The sequence below is a fragment of the Capsicum annuum genome, unplaced genomic scaffold (assembly GCF_002878395.1).
Source record: "Capsicum annuum cultivar UCD-10X-F1 unplaced genomic scaffold, UCD10Xv1.1 ctg4203, whole genome shotgun sequence".
In the NCBI taxonomy this organism is placed as follows: Eukaryota; Viridiplantae; Streptophyta; class Magnoliopsida; order Solanales; family Solanaceae; genus Capsicum; species Capsicum annuum.
The window spans coordinates 24,503-49,328 of record NW_025849405.1 but is presented as its reverse complement, the minus strand read 5'-3'; the positions used below and the strand labels follow the sequence as shown (position 1 = coordinate 49,328).

The window sequence follows — 24,826 nt, the reverse complement described above, 5'->3', positions numbered from 1 at the left end:
TGGATTAGTGATCTACTTAGATGCTGCCACCTAATAAAAAAGACACATTATAACTATGACCTTTAACTTTGTCAGTACACAAGTAGGCCTTTTTACTATACAAAAGCTGAACAAAAAAAACCTTCAATTTTAACTCTGACGCGCGTGGTTTTGAATGTATACACGCATTTTTCCAGGTAGGATTGGAGTTTTTTTTTGTTCAGATTTTGTAAAGGGTTACTTGGGCACCGGTAAAGTTAGGTATGGACTACTAAATCGATTACTCTTGGATTGATTAAAAAAGATCATATTTATAATTTGGTATCAAGTTAAAAGTCCTGTTTATATATTATACCTTTTAGTTATTTTAGTTAAATAACTTATAAATATAGTAATAGAGGAATCATCTTTTCATTCTTTCTCAACGTGATCATCATCAACCCCGACTTCAAGAATAATCTAAAAAATGAAGAATGTATTTCCAAAAACTGAAGAAAAAGGAAAGAGTCCAATGCCTGAATCATATGAATTGAAGCGCATTAATGTGCTGACAATTTCCAATTTTGAACCAGGAGGAACATCAGAAAATGAATTGAAAAAAGAAGATGACTATGACTATAATCAAGATTTAGCAATCTTGAAGTCTATTTATCATTAACACTCTAATCATTGGGCAGTTCGATATCCTCCTTATTCAGAGAAATTTATTGATTACATCAAAATTTCAATTCCCAACTTGAAATGTCGTGGCCAATAATTGGTAACTAAGATCATTACATTAGAGCAACATTTCTTAACTCTTATGACTATGGAAGCACGTACAGGATATTACCCAGAGATAATCTACCCTGTTTCTCAGCAAATCTTCTTCTTGTGTATGGCTTTATGGGATTAATTTTGGAGATTATTATTAGTTGATGAACAGGAAGATGAAATCAGAAATTGGAGTTGTTGATCCATTCTTCGCTTTCAAGGTAAAAATCATCATAAATGGCTCATTTATGTCATCCGTTAAAAGTTAAGCTCACTCATGCCATCGCCGTTATAAAACCGGTTCATCCATACCATTACTTTTTAACTGTGATTTTTAAAAATTAACTTTTCCACGTGGCCTCTTATTAGAGGTCCACGTTATTAAATTGGACACACTAAAATTTTTTGATTCATTAAAAAGAATCCACCCACACCGAACCTATCACTTTAATTAGACCCACTTTAATATTACTCTTCCAATAGATGTAAGTCCATATATTTCTAGAAAAACATTCATATTTACACATAAATAGTGTCTGCGTGAGTAGGTATCAAACAACACTCAAAAATTCATAAGTTGAAGCGAAATAAAGGGTACCAAACAACACTCTTAAAATCTTTTTTAGTCATAGATCCAAGAGTGAAGGCTACTTTTCCACTCTGCCACACCTTCTGGAAATCGAAGAACACTTCCTTCTTCGCTCTCTCAACAAAATCACATCCTTCATAGATAGCGCCCCAGCGCCCAGACCTCAAATTGATAGATGATCTCAGAGTTTTCAGGCCAGCCAGGGACCCAGAGCTAAGGATACTCAGTCGTAAGATAGTGTGGCTCAGCAGTACCATTCTTATTCGTGATGTGAGACTTGAAGTAGGCATCATCCAGGAAGGTTTTAGTTGGTCTCGTTTGTGTATTATTCATGAAGTCAGATAGGCTACTAGAATATTGGAGGAGCTAAGTCTCAGAAAAACTCTTCTGCACTACCACCACCTCAAAAGGGCACTAATTCAGCTGCCGGGAACGGTCGCAACTGGCTGTATGCTCTGACTAATCGCCAGAAGGCAGAAGCCTCACCAAGCGTAGTCACTGGTATGTTACAAATCTTTTCCCGTGAGTTATATGTAGTGCTTAATCCCATGTCTACCTTATCTTATGTGATCCCATATGTGGCTGTTGGTTTTGGATTTGAACCCATTATAATTGCTGAACCTTTCTCTGTTTCCACTCCGGTGGGAGATTTGATTGTAGCTAGAAGGGTGTACAAAAATTATGTTGTGTCTATTCTTAGTAGGGATACTATAAAAGACCTCATAGAACTTGATATGGTTGCTTTTGATACTATCCTAGGGATGGACTCTCTCTATCGGTATTATGCCACACTAGACTGTAAGACCCAAAAGGTTACCTCTTCTTTTCTGAATGAGCCAGCAATAGAGTAGGAGGAGCATTCCTTAGCACCTAGAGGGCACTTCATATCTTATCTCAGAGCTCGTAAGCTTATTTCCAAGGGTTACTTGTACCATCTTATTTGGGTTAAATATTCTAACGTCGAAAGTCTCTCCCTCCAGTCTGTCCCAGTAGTAAATGAACTCCTAGAAGTGTTTCCAGATGATCTCCCAGGAATTCCACCTGATAGGGAGATAGATTTTGGCATTGATGTGTTGCCAGATGCCCGTCCTATTTCTATTCTACCATATAGAATGGCTTCTACAGAGTTAAAAGAATAGCTATCAGATCTCCTAGATAAGGGTATTATCAGACCTAGTGTTTCTTCTTGGGGTGCACCTCTACTCTTTTTGTGAAAGAAAGATAGTTCCCTATATAAGTGCATAGATTACCGCTAGTTGAATAAGGTCACAGTGAAAAATAAATATCCTCTTCCTAGAATCGATGACCTTTTTGATCAACTTCAGGGTGCTAAGTGTTTTTCAAAAATAGACCTTCGTTCGGGATATCATCAGTTGAAAGTTAAGGAGTCAGACATTCCTAAAACAGCCTTCTGAAATAGATATGGTCATTATGAATTCTTAGTCATGTCCTTCGGGTTGACCAATGCCCCTGCAACTTTCATGGACCTAATGAATAGGGTCTTCCATCAATTCCTAGAACCGTTTGTAATAGTTTTTATTGATGACATCTTGGTTTACTCTAAAGGTGAGGAGGACTATGCCAATTACCTCCGCACTGTTCTTCAGACCCTCAAAGATCATAAGTTGTATGCAAAATTCTCCAAGTGTGAATTCTGGCTGAATGCTATTGCTTTTTTGGGGCACATTGTGTCTAGTGAAGGGATTAAGGTTGATCCCCAAAAGATTGAGGCAGTAAAGAAATGGCCCAGACCCACGACTCCAACCGACATTCAAAGTTTCTTGGGTTTGGCAGGGTATTACCAGAGGGTTGTAGAGAGTTTCTCTTCTATAGCTGCTCCACTTACTAAGTTGACTCAAAAAAAGATGAAGTTTTTATGGTCCGACTCTTGTGAGAATAGTTTCAAGAAGTTGAAAGAGAAGTTGACTACGACTCCTGTTTTGACTGTTCCTGTAGGTACAGAGGGTTTTGTTGTGTACTGTGATGCATCCCATGTGGGAGTTGGGTGTGTACTTATACAGCACGGGAAGGTAGTGGCTTATGTATCTAGACAGTTAAAGGTGCATGAGCGGAACTACCCCACTCATGATTTGGAATTAGCAGCTGTGGTGTTTGCATTTAGAATTTTGAGGTATTATCTTTACGGGGTGCATATTGATATTTTCACTGACCATAAGAGTTTGAAGTATGATTTCTCACAGAAAGAACTAAATCTCAGGCAAAGACGTTGGATGGAGCTTTTGAAAAACTACGACATAAGCCTTCACTATCATCTAGGTAAGGCAAATATGGTAGCCGACGCCCTCAGCAGATTGTCTATGGGTAGTGTTTCTTATGTTGAGGAAGGGAAAAGAGAGATGGTGAAAGATATTCGCCGGCTTGCAAATCTAGAAGTGCGACTCTTGGATTCTGAAGATGGGGGAATGGTTGTTCATGAGATTGCTACGTCTTCCCTCTGTGCAGAAGTTAAAAAAAAGTAGGTTGAAGATCCCATCTTGATGCAAATTAAGAATGATGTGGGTCAGCAGAAGGTGATGTCATTTGAGATCGGTGGTGATGGTATTTTGAGATACCAGGATAGATTATGTGTACCAGATATGGATGATTTACGGAATAGAATCCTTGACAAAGGTTACACTTCGAGGTATGTTGTTCACCCAGTCTCTACTAAGATGTACCAGGATCTGAAATCTTTGTATTGGTGGAATAATATGAAGCGTAATGTGGCTAACTTTGTTTCCAAGTGTTTGAATTGTCAAAAAGTTAAAGTAGAAAACATGAGGCCAGGTAGTTCTTCCCAAGAGACAGCTTTGTCCTTGTGAAAGTGGGAGATGATTAATATGTACTTCATTACAGGGCTCCCGAAGTCCCAAAACCAGTATAATTCTATTTGGGTGATTGTAGCTAGTCTAACCAAGTCAGCCCATTTTTCTTCCTGTCAGGACTAACTATTCGGGAGAGGATTATGCCAACCTGGTCATTACAGAAATAGTTTGTTTTCACGGTGCACCTGTGTCCATCATATCTGATCGAGATACACAGTTCTCTTCTCAGTTTTAGAGATCTTTCCAGAAAGGATTAGGTACCCAAGTGAACCTAAGCACTGCTTTTCACCCTCAGATCGAGAGGCAGGCCGAACGAAACATTCAAACCCTTGAGGACATGTTGAGGGCCTGTGTGATTGATTTTAAAGGTAGTTGGGTAGAGCACTTGCCGTTGATAGAGTTCGCGTATAATAACAATTCCCATTCCAGTATTAAGATGGCACCATTTAAGGCACTATATGGGAGAAGATGTAGGTCTCCTATAGGATGGTATGAAGTAGGTGAGATATAAATGTTTGGTCCCAATGTTGTTCATCGGGCAATGCAGGATGTGAAAGTCATCAGAGAATGACTTAAGATGGCTCAGAGTCATCAGAAATCTTATGCCGATGTTAGGAGAAGAGATTTAGAGTTTGAGGTAGGTGATTGGGTATTTCTAAAAATTTCTTCGATGAAGGGAGTCATGCGATTCAGGAAGAAAGGTAAATTGAGTCCACGCTATATAGGACCATATCAGATTTTTGAGAAGAATAGGTGGTTTTTCATATGATTTAGAATTACCTGCCTGTTTGGGTTCTGTCCATCCGGTATTTCATATATCCATGTTGAAGAAATGCATTAGAGACCATTCTTTGGTGTTACCTATAGAAGAGATCAAGGTGACAGCCTCCTTATCATATGAAGAGGAACCTATTGCAATCCTAGATCTTCAGGTCCGGAAGTTGAGAAGTAAAGAAATAGTTTCAATTAAGGTGTTGTAGAGAAATCAGAAAGTTAAGGAAGCCACTTGGGAATCAGAGGATGACATGAGAGATACCCATACCTTTTTGACATAGTGGATGACAGAGTTGAAGGTACAATCCTTAGCTTAATCTTTTTATGCTTTAGTATGCTTTGAATCATGCTTGTCTATTTTTTGCATCATCATTCGGGGATGAATGATCCCAATCGGGGGATATTGTATGACCCCCGATGTCTTCTTAGCTAAATTTTGTACATGGAAAGTCTAAGCATCAGATTTTAGAATGATATAAATTAATTATCATATGGATTTTCCTAGATTTCAACCTTTCATTATGTAGATAACTAAATTAGATTTCCAACGATATAAGAGACGTCTAAAACAAACCCTCGGTGAAGAAGTTATGAATAATTTAAAGTTCCAGTCATAAATATCATCATTTTGGTTTCTAGTGCATCGCGGAGAGGGTCAAATTGACAATCGTCAAATTCTAGTGGGGATCCGCGATGGTGGAGCATCGCGGAGGCACTCAATTTCCCACTCGTCGACTTCCAGTGGACCACCACGATTGTAGCGTGTCGCGGTGGCACCCAAAATCGGGTTTTTAAGTTCAAATTCCAGTTACATTTAGGAGACATTAAGGGTAATTTTGAATTTTCACTAGCCTTTGAAACCGTCCAAACAAAGGATTTAGGGTATGTTTGGGCAACTTAACCCAACTTTCATCAAAATCATCAAGAATCCTCTCTAGAGCTTTAAACAAGAACTTCAAGAAACTCAAGATTCAACCATGTGTTTTCAAAATCGATTGAAGATTCGAAATCCCCAGATCATAGGCTTCAAGAAACACCCATTCTTTTCCTTTTTTGAGGTATGTGGGGTTTTTCTAAAAATCTCATGGGCATAGAAATCATGAATTTAAGAAAGGGGTTTTCAGATTTATGAATACATTCATATTTTACAAATCTTGACGGTATTGTTTTGGTCTTTTGACCTTCCCCAAATTGATTTGAAATTATATATACATATGCATATGTTTTATGATTTATGAATGAATTGAGAGCATGACGCACATGAATCCCTCTCTCGGTATGATTTTCCTAATTTTCTTATGATATGGATTGTTTTGAATATATCTTAAAAACCATTATATGAAATATCTTGATTAATGTTGCCAATTGATTTATGGTTTTTAATTCGAAAGAGAGGGTTGTGCATATTAATAAATGTTGAAAATATTCATATAATGAAAGAGTGCATGAATTTTCCAAAAGCACATGACCAACATATGTTTGAACAATCTCAGCATAGTTTTGACTTGTGTTCTCGGAACATGAAATCTTTTATATTGTTTGCATGTTGGGTGGTCTGAACTATGTTTTAATGAAAGAATTATCCATGATGCATTATGGATCAGAAATAGGACTTGCAAGTCTTGGTCTGACGACACCAATTCAGATTATGCCGTGATAATTCAGAACGAATTTAGTGCATGTTTGGAATCAGACTTTTCAGATGTTGAAACTAGAAACATGCATGATTTAGAACAGGATAAAATTGGGAATAAAGAGTGTTTAGGTGTTTTCCTAAAGAAGGCATGAGTATTAAACAACTCATCACCCAGAACTGTGATTTGTCGATCCGGGTTTATTCATTACGCTGGCCTAGAGCCCTATGGCGTATCAAATTTAGGAACTCCAACCCTTGCGGCGCACTTGGGTTGAGGGCTTCCCTGCCGATTCAATAGCAGATTCCATGCCGCCCGTGAAATATCAAAATTTTAGGAGAGTTCCACCTAACTCAGAAGTAATATACAGATCAAAACTTGCATTGACTGGCAGGTTACATGTTTTTTAGAAATGAGCCCATGTGTTTTGAAATCCGCTTGATGTGCAATTTTTTGGCACAGTTTTTTCCCAAACTATTTTATTTAGATATAAGATTTATTTTTGATTTTTGCATATGAGTACATCTGTATTGACCCCCCCTCCTCCCTATAGGTTCTGAGGCTTAATCTAGGGGTCCAGAAAGGCAGTAGATTCGTTAGACAGAGTTGCAGTAATTAGTTGGTGAGCCTTCTCTATTCCAGAAGGCTTGTCTCTTAGATTATGTCCCTTATTATCATTTTTGTCTACTGGGGTCCTTGTCCCAGTTTATAGATAGTTGTCAGATTTTCCTGTAGTAGAGATTTTACAGACTGAGTCAGATGTTATTAGATGTAGTTGATTTTCAATTTTCATACTTATGCTGAATTAAGAATTGACCATGCTTCCGTAGCAGATTATGTTTCTGTATCTTCTTTATTTATATGAATGTGTGCATGCTTAATAGATAGAGAGAGATGTTCCGGGCCATCAGGGTTTGGGATTTTCGTCATGGCCAGGCCCTAGTTTGGGTCGTGATAGTATGTTGCTAAGACTCAAAGGTTAAACTATGAGTTGAATTTAGTATTAGAGGACTCAATCATTGTATAACAGTGACTGTGTCCTCTGAATATCGAATCCATATAGAGGAGAACCTTAAAGTGTAGTGGTCCAAGCAGGTAAGGAAAGAGATGAGGAGCTCCATCATGTCCTCAAACTTATGGTTACCAGGCTAATGACAAATAATATCAATACATAAGAATGGAATCAAAAAGGATCCACATTTTTTTCAAGATAACATGCAGACCGAAGAAACTAAAACGGAACATAACATTTTCCACTCAATCTAACAAGGATGAGGATTGCTATCGATTATGTTGTCTATACGCAGCTAGAGGTACCGAGACAACGATAGACTGGCCTACAAGGATGAGGATTGCTATCGGTATTACAAAAGGAATTTGCTTTCTGCATACCAAAGAAAACATAATACATGGGAATCTTACATCAAGAAACATACTGCTTGATGAGCAAAACAACCCAAAGATTGCTGATGTCGGACTCTCCAGGCTTATGACTACTGCTGGAAATACCAACGTGATCGCCACTGCAGGAACGCTAGGTTATCATGCACCAGAACTCTCCAAAATCAAGAATGCAAGTACCAAGACAGATGTCTATAGTCTTGGAGTGATCATTTTGGAGCTCTTAACTGGAAAATCCCCTAGCGAGGCTATGGATGATCTTGATTTACCACAGTGGGTAGCTTCCATTGTGAAAGAGGAGTGGACTAATGAAGTGTTTGATGTTGAACTTATGAGGGATGCACCTAATATTGGTGGTGAGTTTCTTAATACTTGAAATGGCTTTGTACTGTGTCGATCCCACACCAACTGCTCGGCCAGAAGCTCCGCAAGTACTACAGAAATTGGAGGAGATAAAACCATACCTAATGTTGGACTAAGGGTTTTGGGAATTTTAGGTTATTTGATTATAATGTGATATTAAATGGGTGTGGGCCGGATATTTAAAGGATCGGGTATTAATTGGGTTTTATGTTTTTTACTTTAATTAATATTAATTTATTTTACTTAATGACGTGGACCTCTACTAAGAGGCCACGTGGCAAAGTGTTTTTTTAAAAACCACAGTTAAAAATTAATGGCATGTATGAGCCATTTTTGTAATGGCGATGGCATGAATAAGCCTAACTTTTAACGGATAGCATAAATGAGTTATTTCTGATAGTTCAGTGGCATATTTGAGCCTTTTCCCTTTTAAATAATTTCTTGGAGCAATAGTTTAAATTTTTCAATGTTATTAACTAAGCTGAATCTAGTTGCTACACTTACATGGATCATTAGTTTGGAAATCAGTTTGTTCTTGAACTTAATTGAAGTTTATGCGAAGTAACATACAAATTGTGTACCCGAAAAATAAAAAGAACCATTTAGCATTTATAACCTATGTAATTGCTTATTCCACTTGATTCATGTAACACCCCGCATTTCGGGCTAGAATAAAAACTGTGGCTCTGATGCGTTGATAATCTTAAAGCATTAAATCCTATGCCAATTTGGCATGTTTATGTAGTATGTGAATCCATTTGAGCATGAAATTAGACCATAGAGGTCCTTCAACTCAAGGACGAGTTGAAACTAATTCGATCGATTAAGTTATAGTGGATGTTGTAATTTGTGTCAGTTTCAATCTATCATAACTCTCTGTATATGTCGAATTAGAGAGCCTACTATGTATCAAATGATAGGTCTTCGAGTTAACTTTCCAACGATACCAATTTTGCTAAAATTCGACACCCAAACAAGAATTTATGGCCTTTCAAAGTAGTATGCATCACCTAACCAATCGCACATGGCCACTGGAAAGCATATGCGATAGGATATGCGGTGCCTATGTAAATATAGGCGATATCATATGCGGCGCCTATGTAAATATAGGTGATATCATATGCGGTGCCTATGAAAATATAGGTGATATCATATGCGGCGCCTATGTAAATATATGCGATATATAGTTTCAAGTGACTTAAAACACTCCGTTTTTGGGGCAAAATGGTCATTTTCCCACCCTTATTCAGCCATAAACACGAAATTCAGTCCCCAACTCTCCAAAATACATCCACATTCATCTAAAAATTCTCAAGAACACTCCCAAGGGTTTCAAACCAAAAACCCAAATAAATCAAGATTTAACCGTGGGTTTTCAAAATTGATTAGAGATTCGGAATCCCCAATCCGCAGGCTTCAAGAAGCACTCATTATTTTCTGAAATAGAGGTACGTGGGGTTTTCCTAAATTCTCATGGGCATAGAAAAATCATGTTTTAGAATGGGGTTTTTGAATCTATGTATATATTCATGTATTAAATGTTTTAACATCATTGTTTTGGTATTTTGACCTTCCCCAAAGTGATTTGAGGATATGAATGTATGAAACCATGTATGTAAGAATGAATTCTTGTTGAGAGCATGATTTTTGGTGAATTCCCTCTTATTATGAATTTTTCAGATTTCTCATAGCATATGAATTGTTTTGCAATGCATCCTTGAAAAGTACTATATGAAATGATTGAACTCTTGATATGATTTAAAGGTGGTTTTAAATCACTAAAGAGGGAATCTAGCATGAATGTTTAATGTTCATAATACATGTAATGGAAGAGAGCATGGATTTGCTAAAGGCACTAGACCATCATATGTTGATGAAGTTTTTGCATGATTTTGACTTGAGTTTTGAAACACAAAATCTTCTATATCAGTTGCATGTTTTTGGTGGTCTAAATTATGCTTTAAATGAAAGATTTAGCTTAATGTATTATGGCTCAGAAATCATGACTTACATATCCTGGTATGATGATACCTATTCAGACCAATGTCATATCAGACTCAGACTAACAGACATTTCAGACTATCATAATTTTAGACATTCAGAATATTGCATGTACAAAAAAGGTTTAAAATGGGCATACAGAGATGTTAGGTGGTTCCCTGAAGAGGGCTTGAGTTCAAGCAACTTATTTCCTAAAACCGTGGTTTGTCGACCCGGGTATATTATTAAACACTGACTTAAGAGTTGTGTGGCATATCATATTCAGGAACTCCAACCCTTGCAGCATATTCGGGTTGGAGGCTTCCCCGCCGAGTCAATGGCGGATTCCATATCTCCTATGGAATATCAGACTTGTAGGGGATACCTCCTAACTCAGAAGTAATACACAAATCAGTGTTTGAGATTTATAGACAGGTTTCATGTTTTCGGAAGGTGCCCATGTGTTTTTCAGAAACATTTTTCTGCATAATGTTTGATGAACATTTGCTCTCAAGTATTATATATATATATATATGTTCAATTACTTTATTTTGGATTTCTTCGCGTGCCAGTACAATTGTGCTGACCCCCTTTCCTCCCAGGTACTGAGGCCCAGTCTAGGGGTCCAGATCCTCAGTAGAGTCTACAAAAAGGGTTGTCTTAGAGTTTAGTTGGTGAGCCTTATTTTCTTCGGAAGGCCTATTCATTTAGGTATTTATTTCAGTATGGCTTTTGGTCTGCTGAGGGCCTTGTCCTAGTTATTCAGATAGTATATCAGTAGAGATTTTGCAGACTATTGCAAAATTTTAGTAAATATTGTTGGGCATGTTTTCAGGACTTTAACTATTTTAAATTGTTGACCTTGTTTCCTTATTTTTGTGTCTATTTCGTTTTACTTTGATCATATGAATTATGTTTATGATTACCAGATAGACAGAGGGCGTTCTAGGCCTTCGAGTTTGGGAATGCTCGCCACGGCCAGAGCCTCGATTCGGGTTGTGACAAACTTAGTATCAAAGCTCGATTCATCATCCCAGGGTGTCTGTGAAATCGCTTCGGGTAGAGTCTTATTTATGGGTGTGTAGCGCTCCACACTTATAAGCAGGAGGCTACAAAGCATTTAGGAATGTCTCTCTCTCTTCATGTTCTACTTCGTGCTATAGATCTAGAATGTTCCTCCTTCATACTCTAATTCGTGCTATGGTGTCACCCATATGAAAAGAAAATTTAACCTAATTTATTCCTCACTCTGGTGTTTCCAGATATTCTCTGATTATCTAGCAAAAATATATGAAGTCCCACAAAGGACGAGAGAGGAGTTCCCGAGTGTAAAATTGTGTCCTCATTTTTATAAGGCATTCAGTTAAGACAAGAGTAAGATGTGTATTCTTGAGTCATTGAATATTGTGTATCAAGCTCATATCTCTTGTAATCTTGATATCATTGTGTTGTTTAAAACAAAAGTCTAGTGAAGCCGTGTGAGACCTATTTCAATTCACTAGCAACTTGTTGTTCATCTTATTGTTCTTGTGTTTGTTGGAACTGTATTTCTACCCGAGTAGTAGTATAAGTTAGAGTGTCGGTGTCGTGACCTATTGGTAGTGAAATTAGACCAAGAAGTTTGTGATATGAAGTCATAAGGTTAGAGGTCAGAGTGAGGATGAATTTTGTGATTAAGTATTCATAGTTGAATAATCGTTTATTGAGAATGATTTACCCTTTCGTGGTGGTAGACTAATATGATGGTACCAATTATGAATTGTATAGTAGTCCTTGGAGGAAGTGTTGACTCAGAATGTTATTTGTTTTCTTCCTTTCAAAATATAGAAAGAGCCTAGAGTGGATACTTAAGGTGGTTATAGAAACCCCTTATAGGCTATGAATGAAAATGGCTAGATTAGCCAGTTGGTTATAAGTATAGACTCATTGTTATATGGGGTATCTGAAGGTATTCTAAATGCCCATTGAGGTAAGTAAGTGTGATATGAGAAACCCGTATAAGTAGATAAGATTGTATGGTTATAATATAATCTTAAGGTTGATCATGTCTAATATGTGACCTGACCCCTTAACCTTCTTCTCATTGGTAGTTGTAAACTAATACTACTTGTGAGAAAGTATGTAGTATATTTTTGAAGTATTTTGGTAGAATATCCCAATTTGAAGGATTAGTATATTTATATTATATTGCACTCTTCATTGGTTGTAAGTGATTGATGCTAGACTATAGGCTTGAATTTAAATGGTATGGTGGTGAATAGTGTCAAGAGATTGATGATACATGTTTTGTGGGATTAGATTTGTAAGCTTGATGTGTTTTAATAATACGTGCTAATGGATTATGATAAGGAAAACCGTAAGGTCATGATCGATTATTGTGGTTATGAATTTCTAGTGTACTAGTGTTTCTTGATGGTTATTTCATAGTTTCTAAAAGAGGATTGTGTGTAAGGTTAGTTGTAAATCATGTTTAGCACTAGACATTACGTTTGAAACAATTGATGGCCATGGAGGTGGATGTGATGATTTCTTGGTTAATGATACTAGTTATATGGAAGTGATCTATAGGCTTGAACAGTGTATGCAAGTACCTACGTTTATTTGATTCATAATGAAGTATGACGTTGTATATGTGATGTAGAAGTATGCCCAAGCTGGTATGAAGCTGTAATATTTTTCTAAGGCTATTACATGTTTTGTGTGGCTACTGGTACTGTTGAGTTGCTAGGTTGAAAAATACTACCTAGATGGTATATGGTGTTCTAAAAAGCCAAGTTAAGGACCTTTGATTGATAGCGTTGAGCCTTTTGATATGAACTTGATTCTCATGGTAGAGGAAAATAAGTTTGAAGTTGCTATGTTGGTAGACTACGATAGAAATAGAGTGGCTTATTGAAGACTTGGTGATACCCATGTTAGGTGTTATAATCTAAACTGGAGTCCTTGAACGTCGTGCTAATAGAAATAAAAGTAGAGGCACTAGAGGGTGTGCACTTCAACTTAGGGGATACTCATGAAGATTTGAAGTTAGTAAGTGTTCGAGTAATAGATGATGACTATTGGGGTTACAGAATGATAGAGTGTACTACAAAAGGTAGTATTAGCAGTGGGCGTTCCACTCTTATATGTGGTCTTTCGGGTTAAGTTTTATTAATTTTGTATATTGTCATATTTCAGAACCCAGAGTGCAGTGAGTGCAGTAAGTTTAAAGTCTAGTAAGGTATCTCCCAAAAACTTAAGATAGTGGCTTGAAGATAAGGGGGAGATGACTAAACGAATAACCAAGTAAGACTCTCAGATTCTTGTAGTGATGTCATGATGATATAGAAAATCAATAATTAAGGGTGAATCTCAACCCATTCCTATCTCAGTATTTCCCAGTGATCCTAATACCTACTCATGCTTTACGATTTAGTTCCATGATTAGTTCACGTTCATACATATGATAGAAAGTCATGTACTCATGCTTGATAATGTGCTCCATTTCCATAACTCATGTTTTACGCCAAATGATTTGCGAGATTCATCTTATATCTATGAATACCCTAAATTCAGAGCACTTCGGTGAGTCCCTGTTGTTGTGTTGCTATTCCTCAGGCCTCAGATGAGTGTCAAGCTTTATATAGTATCATTCCATGCCTCCAGATCTTATGTTCTAACCTTTTTGTGACTCCTCCTTATGCGATGATAGTGGTGGTGAGTAATTATTCCTTGTTGATGGAAGATCATAGTACACTTGTTTAGATAAGGCCATAAGTATGAAGTAAGATTTGGGGCCAAGTTTTTATTTATGTTATGGTTAGTGGAATTTTGTATGTGTATGTTCTTGGGGTAGCTCGTGGGAGTAATATTGATAGTGGTTTAGATAATATGTGAAGTATTCCTTTATGAGTGTTTGCTTTGAAGTTCATATGTTGTTATAAAGATAGGCTTGAATGACATGTTGAGATTGTTGTAAAGGAACACTATATGCGCTAGCGACTTCATAGTAAGAGTTCAGAGTAGTCATTGAAGTGGTATGGCATGTTATACTTAGGATGTGATCTTTAAAGGAGATATAGAAGATTGCATCATATGGTTTAGAATAATAGCGTGGCCTGGTATGTTGTATTTTTGTGACTTAGAGTTAGGCTTGATCACGGTGATGGGATTAAGTTATTTCCGGCAGTAGTAAAAAGATTTGTCAATGCTCATATGAAAATTTTAAGCTAAGTTGAGTGAATATGATATTTAAGGAGAATAGTATAGTTAAGTGATATTCGAGAAGTGTGCTAAGCTTAAAAGTAAGAAGTTGTAATGTCAAAGGCCTGGTAATTCTATCCTAATTTAGGAATTATATGCCTATGTTCCAGACTGCAGAGTAGTGTCAATGTGGTGATTCCTTAGTTGGATGCCTTGTGTAATCCATACCCAAGATTCATGGCTCCCTATTACTGCTAGAATTTCTTTAGAGAATTGTGATGAAGAGATACTCCAGTTAAGTATGAGGGTATAGTATAATTTAGTCTATATGGACAATAACTCAGTTTAGCAGTTAGATTCGCATGACTTGTTTTCTCGTCTTTGCACTTATTCATGCTACTCGAAATATCAGACATGCTACTATTCCAAGATAGAGTATACCAGTAGTTATGAGTATAGCCCATTTCATGCATCATGCATTAAATTCAGATTCCAGATGTTCAGTTATGATTCAATTCGTAGGTGCCCTGTGCATCGCCTCAGTTTTCCAAGTATCTTAGTGAATTGAGCATTCATAGAGGGACATAGGGTACCAAAGGGGAGATACCCCATTCAGTTGCATGCATAGATTCTTATTACAAGCTTCACATTAGTTATTATTGCACATTTATCCATACGTTCATACATTAGTTCAGTCAGATATGCATGCATTAGAAATGCATGTTCAATAGAAAAGTTCAGCTTATCAGTGTATTCAGTCCTGCATTCATGAGAACAACTCGGTCACATGGAGGATTCCCCGCCGAGTCAATGGAGGATTCGATATCGCCCGTGGAATATCAATCTTGTAGGGGATACCACCTAACTCAAAAGTAATACAGAGATCAGAGTTTGAGATTTACAAACAGGTTACATGTTTTCAAAAGGTGCCCATGTGTTTTTCAAAAACTGTTTTATGCATAATGTTTGATGAACATTTGCTCTCATGTATTATACATATATATATATATATATGTTCAATTACTCTATTTTAGATTGCTTTGCTTGCCAGTACAATTGTGCTGACCCCCCCTTCCTCCCAGGTACTAAGGTACAGTCTAGGGTCCAGATCCTCAGTAGAGTCTACAGGGTTGTCTCAGAGTTCAGTTGGTGAGCCGTCTTTGCTTCGGAAGGCCTAGTCATTTAGGTATTTATTTCAGTATGGCTTTTAGTCTACTGAGGGCCTTGTCCCAGTTATTCTGATAATATGTCAGTAGAATTTTTCGTAGACCGTTGCAGATGTTTATTAAACATTGCTGGGCATGTTTTCAAGCTTTTAACTATTTTAAATTGTTGACCATGTTTCCGTATTATTGTGTCTATTCCGTATTACTTTGATCATATGAATTATGTGCATGATTACCAGATAGATAGAGGGCCTTACGGGCCTTCGGGTTCGGGAATGCTCGTCACGGCCAAGGCCCAGCTTGGGTTGTGACAATTCCATCCTTAATTAATTCACCATAATCTTATCATAATTGTTCATTCAACTTGATTCCTTCCTTAATTAATTAACCACTAGCTAGTCATAAATTGACATAAATGAGTGAGCTGTGAGATTTAGTATAACACTTCACTTAATCTTCAGTTCATTTCTTTCTTTCCTTATCTCTTTCTCTCTTTATCGGCTCCAACATTTACAAATATCCAAATCCTACCTGCGGAAAAATTAAATGGAGAGAATAATGGAGTAAAGAAAGAAACTTCAGAATCTGATGAACAAGATAACAGATTAATCAATCAAGAAGACAAGGAAAAGCTGAAACTAGAAGAACAAACAAGTTCTGAAACTGAGGTCTTCGACTTATCAAGAAAACACCCGGTATGATGAAGCCTCCCATAAATGCCCAAATCAAAGCAACCCCACAAAACTTTATTGGCCAGCTAAATCCTTACTGAAATTCTCTCAACGCTTCCCATTAAATCTCTCTTACGATTCAAGTCTGTTTTAAAATCGTGGAGTTCTTTGATTTCTAGACCTGAGTTTACCAAATATCATCAAAGTTTATCAGTTAATAATAACAAAGACTACACTAACCATAGCGTTATGTTGAGGATAGCCCAATTACCAGAACTCAACCTTAAGGAATGTCCTATTATGGAGGAAACTAATTTGGACTATCACATGAAAAACTCCGGTATATCTTGTGTGATTGAGGGTTCTGTCAATGGATTGATTTGTCTTGTAAATAAGGCAAAGGAATGTTTCCTATGGAACCCGACAATAAGAAAGTATAAGAAGTTGCGTGATTTTAGAACAAAATTGAAGGATGATGGTCAATGCACATATGGTTTTGGATATGATGATATCCATGATGATTATAAGGTAGTGTGTATTTTTGCTACTATTTGCTATCCACGTAACTTTGAAGAGATCAATATCTATAGCCTAAAGGGCGATTGTTGGCGAACAATACATTGTTCTAGGTGAGTGACGCGGTTAATTGGCTCATGTAAGTTTGTGAATGGAAAGCTTTATTGGGCTACTAGTATTGATATAAAAAGTGGTTGGGGCGTTAACCTCTTTTGATTTTAGTAATGAAAAATGGAGAATGGTAGAGCGACCTTATTATGGAGAAGAGGATAAATTTCTCGTGTTGGGAGTGTTGAAAAGTAATCTCTCTATGATTTATAATAATTTGACTACTCACGTGGATGTGTGGACTATGAAAGAGTATGAGAATAAAGAATCTTGGAGAAAGATTTTTACTATCAATTATTCTCTATATCACGTGGATTATTTATTTTCTCACTCTTTTTTTTTGTCAAAAAGAGGTAAATTTCTGCTTATGTTTCATGAAAAAATCATGATATACAATCGAAAGGATAACGTAAGCAACTTCTTACATATTAATGAATTTGATTATGGTCTTTTGACAAAATTTTTTCCAATCCTAGTTTGTCCGCTTTCACAAAATGAACAAGGGACACTACAAGTTTCAAGGTGACAAATATTATGATTATTGCTACTGTACTGTAAGTGATGATTTGTATGAGTTTGATTTTATGTATTTTGCAAAGGAAATATTTTAAGGAGAACTTTACTAACATCTTCATGGATATTTCATTTGACCTTTCCTTTCTAGCTACTATTTTCATGAAATAAAAAAAAATCTCATTGTTGCTACTAGATAATTAAATTCTTTGGCTTTGTCCTTCTATTAATTTAGTTATTTGGCCAATGGAAATTTGTATCTTCTTTCACTTTAGTAATAAAAATAATATTAGCAAGAATGGGTTGAATTAATTAGAGAAAGCAAAAGAGGAAATATTTGATTGTATGATTATGGAATAGATGCAAAAACTCGTGAACATAGAATTTAGGAGAAATGGTAATTATGTTTTTATTTATTTTTTCTCAAAAATAGATAAAGAAAAAACTTCAATCTAACGAAAAATAGTGTTCGATCAATAGTCAGACACACATGTGGTTTTCTCATTGTTAACTTTTATGCAGCAGCATTAATTGAGGAAACTTTTGAATTTAATGAAAATTGATGAAGAAACAAAAGAAAAAATAAATTGCATGTGAAATTTTTTCAACAAAATGGTGCTTGAGATGGGAATTAAATCGAAATTCTAAATCGATATATTAATCCTTAAGCTCAGAAATCTAGAATATTGCTCTAGAATCTAGAATATCCAATGTATGCTGATTGAGACATTGTTTTGATACCTGTAAATGGTGAGGTATGGGGAAAGGGAAGAACTGCCCATCAGTAATGGTGATAATTTCTCATAAATATGGATATCAAAGTAACTACATTAATAATAGAGCTATTTATGAAAGGAAAAATTTTTTAGGTGACATAGATGGAGTTAGAAAAGATATGAAGTTACAATCTCATGCAATGTATTTTTATAGAGTAATATTTAACTATCACATATTAGTTCATGGTCTGGGCCCTATATACATAAATGTATTTACCATTGCTTATTACGGCTGACAGCTTATGGGAATACGTCGTATGTTGAAGCCAGGAGAGGGGACCTAGCCTTATATTTATAGGCTTAAAAGCCTTAACCTAGTGCACCCCCATTATGGGCTCATAGGTCTACTACCAGCCTACACTATTGCCAGACCCATATGTATTTCGCATGAATACACCGCCCGTGTCTTGTCCACCAACTAATAACATCAACCCGTTTTACATTAACGTACCAAAAAGTTAATGTTAAATCCATATAAAATAAATAATTCTAACAGTAGTTGCACCAAATCATCTTTTGGATAAAGAAGCAAAACAGTGGGGAGATTTTAAAATCTCCAAACAACAAGGTTGGCAATGGAACATGAATTTTGAGGGTTGCGGGAAGGAACGGGGAAGAAGAAAACTGAGATTTCAGTGTATCGGGACGAGGAATGGGAAAGGAAGTTTCTCAGTCAAGTATACAACTAAATATTCTTCTACCATGCACATCTTTTTTCAAGTAAACTTTTAACTCATTGAAACTAAAACGATTATTCACTAGTTGACGTTAAGGAATCTGATACAAAGGATATGACAAGGGAGAACTCAAAGGACATTTGAAATAGTGAAAAGGACTTTCTTTTCACTTTTCACTTCTACTTATATTAACCCGAGGAAGAAAACAGATGAAATACCTTCATTGGTTTTTATTTTTTCCACTTATATCCAATTTTACATTTACAACTTTTCATCCCCTTGCACTGCGATTCTACAAGCGAAAACATAATAACTATATTAGTTACTATGAAATTTAATATTGATAATCCGAAAAGATGCACGAAACATGGGTTGAGTGTTCCCAGTCCATACCACTACCTCCTAGGTGAGGTAGAGAGGTTGTTTTCGATAGATCCTGTTGCTAAACGAAATCAAGGATAGAAAAATTAAGTTCGTTCATTCTCCTTTAATAGTTACCTAAAATCTTTACCATAAGTAGATGCATTATATTTAAGTGATACTTCTCTATACATATATGTACGATGCATCCTTTCCAAACTTAACTGTAGCTACTGATGCCCCTATTTGGACAAATGATGACATTCACTTAATTTTGCTAACTTTCTATGTTAAATTATGTCATTTCATCGTTATTCTTTTCCTTCCTCGAAAGAAGAGAGGAACAATTAACATGTTAAATTATGTCATTTCATCTTTATTCTTTTCCTTCCTCGAAAGAAGAGAGGAACAATAAACATATCTGATTCTATAAGTTGAAGACAGGATATCAAACTTGGAAAAAGGAAACATTTTATATCAAATCAAACTTTGAGCAGAACTGAAAATTTTAAGCAAACCCATATCCAAATTAATAACCCACACAACAGCTAGATTCAGTTTAATGAAAGAAAAGAACTTTAAACTAATGCTCCAAGAAATAATTTAAAATGTCGTAGTGAAGACATCGACCTTGAAAATCAAGAATGCATCAACAACTCCAGTTTCATCTTGATCTTCGCCAACTGGATAATAATCTCCGAAATTATCCCTATAAATCCATGGACAATTTGAAAATTTTGCGGCAAATAGGGTGGATTATTTCGGGGTAATATCCTACAATGTGCAGTCATTTTCATAACCTTTAAGAAATGGTGCTCTAACATAACAATCTTATTTGCCAATGCCGGGCCACGAAATTTCACGTTGGGAACTGAAGCCTCAATGTAGTCGATGAAGTTCTTTGAATAGGGAGGATGCAGAATTACCTCACCATTGAAATAGTAGTGATAGATTGCCTTCAGGATTGCTAAGTCATGATCATAATCATAATTTTCCTCTTTTTCCAGTTTACTTTCAGATGTTCCTCCTCTTTCAAGATTGGAAAATGTAGGCACATTAATTGGCTTCAATTCATATGATTCAGACATTAGATGCTTTCCTTTTTCTTCAATTTTAGCAAACACGTGCCTTGATTGATCCACTTCAGATGCTGGGAGCTTTCTTTTTCCTGTTACGTTTCCAAGTTCAGTTAGCATTTTGGGCATGGTGATACTTCGTGAAAATGTCGGAGCTGATAAAGAAAGAAAGAATTTTTTTTTATGAGAACGCAAAGATGGTTCTTTCTCTTGCTAATATTTATAGCTAATTCATTTCTCTAAAATCAGTAAAATATTTATTGTACTAAATATCACTGCAAATTACTGTCCATAACTCTATGTATAGTGTTCACACTGGATTATTTTGTTGACCAGACAATAAATGACCTTTCGAGTAAGGCGTTTACTGATCTGTCGTGATTTACGGCTGGTAAAACTTGGCTTATATGGAAAACTACAACACATAGGAATGTCCTCAAGCATAGCGTACAATCTAATATAGACTAAACACTTAGTAAAATGTTCTTTATTGAACATATTATTAAGTTGTTCATGAAAAATATATAGTCCATGCATGTTTTCTGATCCCATTAGTCTTTTCCAGTTTTCTAGTGAACTGAAAAGCTCACAGCAAACTACTTGTATTAACTTCCGGCATAAATTGGTTCTATTCAATTCAACCTCCTCTTGCCCTTCTTCTTCTTCTTCTTCTTCTTCTTCTTCTCCATTACGTAATTTAGAATGAAAGGTCTTCGAAGTATCTTTCCTACGGTACCAATATCGTCTAAATCCAATACCAGAGCTACGAGTTATGACTTTTAAAAGTGGAGTATTTTCCATCCAAACTGGTCTAATATGCCTTTCATATGCTCCAGAATCTTAGGCGCATCTTGGGCGCATTTCAGGGGCATAACACACTGGTTTAGTATGCCTTTCATATACTCCAGCATCTTGGGCACATCTTAGGCGCATTTCAGGGGCATAACATACTGGTTTGAGATGCCTTTCATCTGCTCCAGCATCTTAGGCGCATATGAGGAGCATTTCAGGCTATAGTTTTAGGGTCAACTTCAATGGATCATAACATTCTTTATATAACGAACTGGGAGGTATTCTATATATCAAATGAAAGTACTTTGAGTTTTCTTTCTAACGTAACTAATTTTGTCCAAATCCAACGTCGGAGTAAAAATTTATGCCCATTTTACTACAGCATATCAGCCTATCAACTGGAAGAAATTTTTGTGACCTTTTTGTTTCTTGAGGGGTATTTTGGTCTTTTCTCTCACCCAAACACATGGGATTTAGCCATTCAAAGGACAAAATCCCTCATCATATATCTTTTGACTCTATATATGTGGGCACTTGATATCTATGAGGTTTCATCCACCCCAGTTGCAGCATCTTTCAACTCACACCTATGTCCAATGTTTGACTCTGATAGTCTCGAGAAGGTATTAGCCACTGGTGACCATGATTTTGTAAAAGCACCATTGGGCGGTGGTTCCTCTCCTTCCTCTTAAACCTCAAACAAAAAATTGATTCATCATGTTGTTGAATTTTGAAAGAAAAGCTGAAAGTGATTGACCTCTCACTCATGGCACACATGCTATATGTGTGATACCGACAAAAGACTTTTTTTTCTCCTCTCATTGATAAGCTATCTAACTATGATGTGTTAAGCATATTGACCTCAATCCAAACTCTCCAGTCCACATCTTTCTTTATATAGAAATTTCGTCGTCCTTTTTGTTTTGGAGGTAGATATAAAGAGAAGAACTGCAAGAAAGCAAAAGCATCCATGTTATATATTTGAAAGAGGTTGACCTCCTTTCTTGATTTCGATAGCCATACAGTGATTTGGTAGCCATTCAAAGGACAAAATCCCTCATTCTCTATCAAAATATCTCAAGAACAAGACCCTAACTTCCCTCCCCAAGATCAAGATCCATCGCCTAAGTTCAAGATTTCCAAGAATCAAATCAAAATTCATTCTATTCTTTGAACTAAGTAATCTAAGGTACGTGGAGTTTTCCTAAATTACATGGGCATGGTGAAAACATTTTTAATGATGTTTGGATGTTGAAAAATCATGGATCTATAATGGGTTTCGAAATTATATTTACAATCTTGCATTATGAATTCTTTAATGATATTATTGTTTTGGTCTTGAGGTCTTTCCCCCAAATTGATTTGTAATCTTATATATGTATGTATGAAATCGAGTTTGGGTGTTGAATTAAGAGAATCAATTATTGAAAATCCCTCTTTCGTTTAAAGATTTCCTATTTTCATAAGTCATGATTTTATTTGAATGTATTTCTGTGAAGTATGTTACAAATGTCTTAAGATTGTTAAGACTTGGTTATGGTTTTGAATTAAGATTTATTGATAAATGTTGAAGATTTATAATAAAATAATTGCATGGTTTGTCAAAAATACCTGACCACCACATGTTTATTGAAATGTTGAAAAGAGAGATTCTTTGCATTGCTTGACATATGATTGAAATATGGATTCTCTTGAACTGTTTGAATGATATGGTGGTCCAAACTTGATGTTTTGAATGAAAAGACTGTAACATGATATTTTATGGCTCAGAGATATGACTGGCATGTCTTGGTATGACCATTCCAAATTAAGATAATGCATAGTAATACAGAACAGAATAGAATGTGGATTTTCTTTCAGATTTTCAGATTTTGAACTTAGAATGATACAAGTTCATAAAAGGCTAAAAATGGGAATAAAGAGATGTTAGGTGGTTACCCGAAGAAGGAACGAGTTCAGAAAACTCATTGCCTGAAATCATGTTTTGCTGATACGGGATTATTATGTCCCCTAGAGGGATTATACACTGGCCTAGTGTCCTGTGGCGTATCTGAATTAGAAACTCCAACTCTTGCGGCAAACTTGGGTTGGGGGCTTGGCCGCCGAGTTAAGGGTAGACTCCATATAGCCCGTTGGGTTGTAGAATTGTAGGGTGTACCACCTAACTCAAAAGTAATACAAAGAATAGAACTGCATTGTCAAAAATCATTTTAAGATCACTGAAACTACCCATGTGTTTTTAACTATTTCATGCATGATATTTCAGACTTGCTCTCATCTATGTAATTTATATATATATATATATATATATATATATATATGTAAACACATTATTTTGGATTGTTCTGCGTACCAGTACATCTGTATTGACCACCTATATTTCAGGATTCTGAGACATAGTCCTAGGTCTTGTTAAGCAATAGGTTGACTTGTCAAAAGTTTGCAAATGGTGAGCCTCCCTTACTTCGGAAGGCTTGTATTAGAACTTGTTATTGTTATTTTATTTTTATTCATGGTTCGATTGGGGGCCTTGTCCCAGTCTTCAGACAGAGGTTATTTTCAATCAGTGGAGATTTTGCAGACTACTGTTATATGTTGTTGATCGTTATGAACTCATTTCAGTATTGTGTAGTAGAATTAAAAGCTGGCCATGAATCTATTTTGTTACGTATTCTACATTATCTCTTTGTATATGAATGGTGTATGTGATTACAAGTTAGAAGGGCTCTCAGGCCTACATGGTTCGGGATGCCCGTCACGGCTAGGGCCCTGGTTTGGGTCGTGACAGATAGCCTTGAAGATCGGTAAGTCATGATCATAACCATAATCATCCTCTTTTTCCAGTTTACTTTCAGATGTTCCTCCTCTTTCAAGATTGGAAAATGTTGGCACATTAATTGGCTTCAATTCATATGAATCAGACATCAGATTTTTTCCTTTGTCTTCAATCTTCGGAAACACAAGCTTTAGTTGATACACTTCAGGTGCTGGGAGCTTTATTTTTCCTGTTACTTTTGCAAGTTCAGGGATGATCGATTCTTGATTTTCTCCTGAAGTTAGCATTTTGGGCTTGGTGATTCTTTCTGAAAATGTTGGAGCTGATAAAGAAAAAAAGAGGTTTTTTGGATGAGAATGCGGAGATGGTTCTTTCACTTGCTATATTTATAGCTAATTCATTTCTCTAAAATCAGTAAACTATTAATTGTACTAAATCTCACTGCAGATTTCAGTCCATAACTCTATGTATAGTGTTCACACTAGATCATTTTGTTGACTAGACATTAAATGACCTTTCGTGTATGGCATGTTCTGATCTTTCATGATTTATGGCTCATAAAACTTGGCTTATATGAAAAATATCAACACATAGGAACGTCCTCAAGCATAGCATACATTCTAATATAGACTAAACACTGAGTTAAATGCTCGTTATTGAACATATTATTAAGTTGTTGAAGAAAAATGTATTGTCCCTGCATGTTTTCTGATCCCATTAATCTTAATTGAAATCCCATTAATCTTAATTGAAAAGCGTAGAAGACACAACACGATATTTAACATGATTAATCATTAAATAATCTAAAACTGACTTGTTTTTAATTCCAAGAATATCATGCAGCCGCCAGACCCTGTCCAACTGAAAAAAATCCAATCCATCTACACAATCAATAAATGAAATTGTATCAGGTCT

The 24,826-nt window shown here is 36.1% G+C and overlaps 1 protein-coding gene and 1 pseudogene across 1 annotated transcript; both read left to right on the top strand.

Moving 5' to 3' along the window:
- Window positions 1-3,678: 3,678 nt before the first annotated feature.
- On the top strand, window positions 3,679-8,331 carry LOC124891874 (probably inactive leucine-rich repeat receptor-like protein kinase IMK2). Its single transcript, XM_047403441.1, has 3 exons — window positions 3,679-3,797; window positions 3,898-3,965; window positions 7,862-8,331. Exons 1-3 carry the CDS (start codon window positions 3,679-3,681, stop codon window positions 8,329-8,331), a joined length of 657 nt encoding a protein of 218 aa, XP_047259397.1.
- A 1-nt stretch (window position 8,332) lies between these two features.
- On the top strand, window positions 8,333-17,467 carry LOC107876924 (annotated as a pseudogene).
- Window positions 17,468-24,826: the final 7,359 nt, after the last annotated feature.

Coding starts and splice junctions, on each gene's coding strand:
- LOC124891874 (XM_047403441.1), top strand. CDS start 3,679: ATGGTGAAAGATATTCGCCGGCTTGCAAATCTAGAAGTGCGACTCTTG. Junction 3,798..3,897: donor TGTGCAGAAGTTAAAAAAAA/GTAGGTTGAAGA, acceptor TTGAGATACCAG/GATAGATTATGTGTACCAGA. Junction 3,966..7,861: donor GACAAAGGTTACACTTCGAG/GTATGTTGTTCA, acceptor GTCTATACGCAG/CTAGAGGTACCGAGACAACG.